Source organism: Dermacentor variabilis, chromosome 5, assembly GCF_050947875.1.
Source record: "Dermacentor variabilis isolate Ectoservices chromosome 5, ASM5094787v1, whole genome shotgun sequence".
NCBI lineage: Eukaryota > Metazoa > Arthropoda > Arachnida > Ixodida > Ixodidae > Dermacentor > Dermacentor variabilis.
The window spans coordinates 98,016,509-98,022,823 of NC_134572.1; the positions used below are offsets into that span (position 1 = coordinate 98,016,509).

Genomic DNA, 6,315 nt, shown 5'->3' on the forward strand with positions numbered 1-6,315 from the left:
TTCCGTAACGTGATTTAATATAAAGCAGCTTATTGTGCAGCCCTAAAAATACTGTACGTGTGCTACAATCGCGAAAATATGCGTATGTTTGAGTCACATTAAAACGATTGAACAGGAAGAAAGGGGGTTAACCGAGGGGCCCGATTTTCATTAGTCATATCATAAGAAGCCAACAAACACTGACACCAAGGGCAGCATAGGGGAAATTACTTGTGCTTAATAAATGAAAATAAAGAAACGATAAATTAATGGAAATGGAAGTGGATGAAAAGCAACTCGCCGCAGGTGGGCAACCTCGCGAAATGCGAAGGTTTTGTTTTTCATCCACTTTCATTTCCATTAATTTATCGTTTCTATATTTTCGTTTATTAAGCACAAGTAACTTCCCCTATGTTGTCCTTGGTGCCAGTGTTTGTTGCCTTCTTATGATATGACTAATAAAAATCGGGCCCCTCGGTTAACCCCCTTTCTTCTCGTTTATTACATAACGAGGGTCTCGAATCCGGCTAAATTGATGCCTTCAGGTAGCATATGTGGGGTTATTGACCAGTTGCCTTCACCCAAAAAGATCACGTTCTCGTGACGCCTGCGGCAAAAAGGACGTTCCACGTCCGCCGCCAAGGTATGCGAGTGGGGGCGCTGTCTAACACTCCCATGGTTCTACTAGGAAACATAAATACCCAAAAAAGTGGATGCGGAAACGCCGCCGCGGTAGCTCAATTAGTAGAGCATCGCACGCCTAATGTGAAGGTTGTGGGATCGTTCTCCACCTGCGGCAAGTTGTTTTTCATCCACTTTCATTTCCATTAATTTATCGTTTCCTTATGTTTCTTTATTAAGCACAAGCAATTTCCCCTATGTTGTCCTTGGTGTCAGTGTTTGTTGGCTTCTTATGATATGATTAAAAGGATTGAGGCAGACAGGTAGTTTCTATGAAAACTTTCAGTAATCTTTAAAAATCTCTGTGGCAGACAGCGCAATTATAATCTTTGCGCTGAATTGCTCAAGCAGACAGAGATTACAGGGCGAGAAATCGAAATGCATAATTAAATAGTTACGAAAATTTTACTAATTATGTTTTAACTAATCAATTTGCAGCACACATTGCAATTTATAAATTGTAGCCCGGGAGTTCGCTAGGTCGATCCAGTCGGAACGAATTCTCAGGATGACGCCAGTTTCAAGATATTCATTTTCGAACTTTGTGAAGAAACACATTGGAATTCCAGTGACTTTTCTGCTTCAATGTATAAAATTACGCTTTGTTAAAAAAAAAGTAAGTGGAACGACAGTGCATTTTACAGCAAGTTTAGTAAATTATAAATGGCTTTATTTCCCATAAAACGAATTCTATGGTGGGGTTCTGGGTAAAAAGTTGCGTGCTGGCAACTTGACCAGCCCAAAAACCCGTGAAAGGCCACAGCAGGCAGTGGGCGCTCACATGTGATCACGCAGGTGGGTAGGCGTCAACTTACAAAAATGTATATATACAATCGGGAAGTAATACATCTTAATAATTACGAAAACAGGTAGTCTGTGTGCACAAGGAAAATTTTAAATTTAAAAATGACCATGATGGATTAGTTTAAAACAATTTTTAGGGAAAGAAAGAAAAGAAAAAAAATGAACATAGCACAATGTTCAGTACAGTGCATACTTAGAAAAAGGAAAGCAATAGGTCATATACCCCATAGCGTATGCACAAACGCAATAAACAATAACAAAAATTAGTCTGACTGAAAGTAGTTTTGCAAGCTCCATACGGACAGAACGTACACACACACACACACACACACACACACACACACACACACACACACACACACACACACACACACACATATATATCTATATATATATATATATATATATATATATATATATATATATATATATATATATATATATATATATATATATACCAGAAGAAAAAGCAGTTCTGGGTCCGGGTAAATAATCACAGTGAAATAGACGCGCGTATGAAGCGCGTCTACTTCATACCGCTTCATACGCGCGTCTACTTCACTGTGGATACATATATATATATATATATATATATATATATATATATATATATATATATATATTATGGAGTTTTACGTGCCAAAGCCACGACCTGATTGTGAGGCACGCCGTAGTGGGGGACTCCGGAAATTTGGACCACCTGGGGTTCTTTGATGTGCGCCTAATCTCAGCACACGAGTGTTTTTTGCATTTCGCCCCCATCGAAATTCGGCCACCGTGGCCGGGATTCGATCGCGCGACCTCATACCTAGCAGCCCAACACCATAGCCACTAAGCGACCGCGGCGGGTCATCTATTTTTCGTAAGGCGAGGTTTTTTTAGTAAAGTCGGAAGTGTATGTCGAAGCATTTGCTGACCATAATTAGTTCTTGAATGCAGAATGTTCCATTGTTCAGGCGCCCTCGTGTTATAGGCTGCAACATGTTAATGCAGACGTTTATGCAGCCCACTCCTCCTCTAAGCCTTTAATTTAAGTGGATCCTGTCTCACTGAAAACCACCGTAACTTTTCACTCCCCTGTTTACTTCCACAAACTCGAAACCTTTCTCTCGGCTCACGCTCGATATAGCTTCATTAGCGGCCGCAACCGCTCTTTGCACGTTGCTGTCACATAACGGTACCTCCGGCACCATGCACACCCCAATCTGCGCCCGATGAGACATTTCGCGTAAGTAGTCTAGCCCCTTCGCCAAACGCTGGGCTAGCCCTGCCCCTTTTCTGTTTAGCGTATCATTTAGCCCACCCACTACTACTACAAGGTTGTGACCCTGTGCATTATCCGCGATAGCTCGCTCCATGACATAGCCCAATGTCGGCCCTGAAAATTTCGTCCCTACCGCCACTCTTTTATCGCCTTTCACCCCCTCCACAGTCGCCTCTGAGCACCTCTTCAGATTTGAGCCGCCGGGGATCACCTTTTCACTCTCTCCTACTGCCGAGACCACTTCCTGCCTCCCTTTGCCATCCGTTTCCACTTGACTCAGATTTGACACGGGGCATTGATGCTATTGTTCCTCCTTTCCCTTTGTGGTCGCTTCAAGGTAGGTAAGCCTCTTTTCCGGGTGGATGGATGGATGGTTGGATGGATGCTGTGATCGTCCCCTTTGGAATGGGGCGTCGGGTTGCGCCACAAAGCTCTTGTTATTATATTGCCTAATGCCCTGCCTATGTTAAAAAATAAAAAATAAAAGGAAAAAAAGCCCACGATGAATTCCCATAACCAATGTTTCTGAACCCCAATTGTGAATTTTCTTTTTGTACACCTCCGTTGTTTGTCGTTTCCCTACTTTTCTTCCACCAATTTTCCAATCGCCTCTTACTAATCTCAATTGCGGACATGTTTACTTTTCCCCTGCTGTCGCTGAACCCAAGGGCTTCAAGGAGGCCAGTGGTGCTTAAATCGACCGCTGGGCAGATGTCTTCACATTCTCATAAAACATGCTCCATCGTCTCCCTAGCTTTACCGCAGCAAGCACATGCTTCTTCGTTCTTATATCTCGCTTTATAGGTGCGTGTTCTAAGACATCCTGATCTCGCTTTGAAATGTAATGAGCTTCCCTTTGAGTTATCATAAATTGTTTCTTTCCTGATTTCGTTTTTCCTCTTAAGTAGTTACTCATGGCCGGTATTGTTTTCCATTGCCGCCACTCTTGACTTAGTTTGTTGTAGCGCAAGCTGAACAAGGAAAACAGAAAGGCACATCTGACACACACAGTGCTGTATGTGTCAGATGTGCCTTGTTCAGGTTGCGCTTCAACAAAAAAGATATGCCGTACCAGCAAGCTCCTATAGCTATCCTCAGCCACCCATGAAATTATTTCAGCCTCTCTGACTTTCCGCTTGACGTTCTTTGTTGCTGTGTTTCCCACCCTACAGGCCGCATACTTGCTGGTAAGCTTCCTAGTTCTTTTCCTCCGCTGTGAATCAATGTTTTTCCTGTACAGATACCTCAACACTCTCCCAGCCCATTTACGTTTTTCCATATTCCTCAGTCGTTCTTCATAATTAATTTTACTGCGAGCTTCCCTCACTTCAAAACTAGTCCAGCCCATATCACCCTGCGCAGCTTCATTCGTCGTCTTCCCGTGAGCGCCCAATGCGAGGCGTCCCACTGACCTTTGGTTCACATCGAGTGCTGATTGTACCCATGATGTTACAATCGGTAAGTTCCGATGCGCCTATCTGAGGAACATCTACAGAAGTTCAGGGTTCTCTCTATCAACGACCGCCTTCGGTTGCGCCCTCGGTTGCGCGCGCCGCGGTGCGGAGAAGCCGGCCACGCCCATCACTGAACTTAACGCTCTCTCCGTGCGAATGGGGCGGCCGGAGCAAAACCTGCCGGCGCGCGCAACCTCGGAGACCATGGCCTTTCGTGATTGTGTTTTCTGGCCGCCGCCAGACGACGGCACCCTTCCATGCGCGTTTGGTTTTTGCTCAGCTGATGAAGCTGCACGCTGCCACCATGCGTGTGTGCATTTCATATCAGAATAGTGCACCTCGTGCCTACGACTGTCATTCATTGTCGTGACGCATTTTATTTTTCGATATATTGCAGCGAACCAACAGAACAGAGCTTCCGATCACATCGTAAGCTATCCAGTTCCTACCGTTCAAAAATATCATCACTAATACAACATATGATTTGTTCATGTTGCTGCGCCTTTATTCATTGTGCATGATCGACAGACCCGCTGAGTCCTCTCGCTCGACGAGATCTGTCTTTTAAGAAAAAAACCGCTCAAGTGTGTAGAGTGGTCGAAACCGTTGATTCCGTTCCTGAATGGGTTTTGATTCGGGATGCTTGGTGTTAGATTGCTTGATTTTTGTTATCATATTCGATAGCAAACATGATAAGGCAGGTTTAATCAGCTACCACAAGATAGAGGTAAATGGAGATCGCCGGGAAAGGCTTTCGCCCTGCAGTGGCCATAAAGGAATGATGATGATGATGAAATGCAAGTAAAGTTTTCTCTACGTTGCGGGCATTATTTTCACGCAATAAAGAGAAAGATTGTGACTGTGGCCAAATGGGGAAGAGCATCGAGCTGCTACCGTTAAGGTATCCACGTTCCAATACCACCGCTGACTCATGAGTGGCTGCATTTGCTGCCTGTTTCGCTTCACGTATTCGTCTGCTTCACACATCTTCATGGAATTTCTTATGTCGTAGTACGACATAAGAAATTACAGTCGTACACATGTGCTCCTAGTACTTGAAATTTGCTCCCGGGATTTAGCAACTGTTCAGCTTCTGTGGGACCTACTGTGCTCTCTATTTCTGCGATGGCAAGCTGGGCGAAATATGGCCGGCTATTGCGCGGAGAAACACCGCATTTTCTCGTACAGCGTATAATACCTTAAAAAGCAAAACAAAAAATTCACGCAGAAACTCCTCAGGTAGTTGTCTAAGTAAGCATAAGCATAGTGCCTCTTGCTCATCTCCACGCAGCCTGGTGTAATTATCACTGTTATGGAACTTGATCCGACCAGTATAAGCCCTGTCAGATTTGGCAGTCGTAGCTGTAGGAAGTAGCTTGACTCTTCGTCGGGACTTAGGAGAGCAGGATTTATATACATTATTTACATCTTAGAAAAGACATACATCGACAGTCTATATGACTCCCATATGGAGCCCGCAAGACTAACATACAGCAAACAGCTTAGGAGCACACAGCTCACTAGTACATTCCGAGCATGACAACGAGCACTCAGCTCACTACGACGAGCACACAACGAGCACTTGGTCCCCCCTTGATTCCAAGCGAACGGAAACGTTCGTCCAGCCATCGTTCGACGTTACCGTTCGACGTCACCGAAGATGACCCGCCCTTCTGGAGGAGGCGGGCTCACATACTCGTGTTGCACGCACACACGGATGTAAAGGTCCGGAGCCGACGTCAAAGGGGCTTCGCAGAACTCTGCTCCGTCCCGGGTGGCGCGGCCGGGTACCACATTCCTGAGATGACCCCGCGCCACGTGGCTGCCGGTCATCCGCAGTTCTCTGAAGTGCGCCCCGTCTGGTTGGATTGGAACACGTGCAGCGGGCTGAAATAGCTGGCACGTTGCCACCCCGTACGGCCATTCCTAACAGCCCTTACAAGCCCTCATCGGTCGTTATCACCCTTATCAAACATTCGCTTATCATCTATAGCGAACGTGATAAGGCAGCGTTAAGATAGAGTTCATTACGGCACTCGAACCCACGACCATATGTGGTAGTTAAGGTGATGCTAATTAGTCATAGCTAATTAAGATGTATTTAATTTGGCACTCAAACCCTCGACCTTTGGT

General features: G+C 45.1%; 1 protein-coding gene across 1 annotated transcript in view; it reads right to left on the reverse strand.

The window, feature by feature from the left end:
- LOC142582951 (uncharacterized) overlaps positions 1-6,107 on the reverse strand; it is a 17,707-nt gene extending 11,600 nt beyond the window's left edge. The window contains exon 1 of the mRNA XM_075693109.1: positions 5,825-6,107. Coding sequence (XP_075549224.1) covers positions 5,825-6,015 — 191 coding nt within the window. The 5' untranslated portion in view covers positions 6,016-6,107. The remainder of the gene's footprint in view (positions 1-5,824) is intronic.
- Positions 6,108-6,315: the final 208 nt, after the last annotated feature.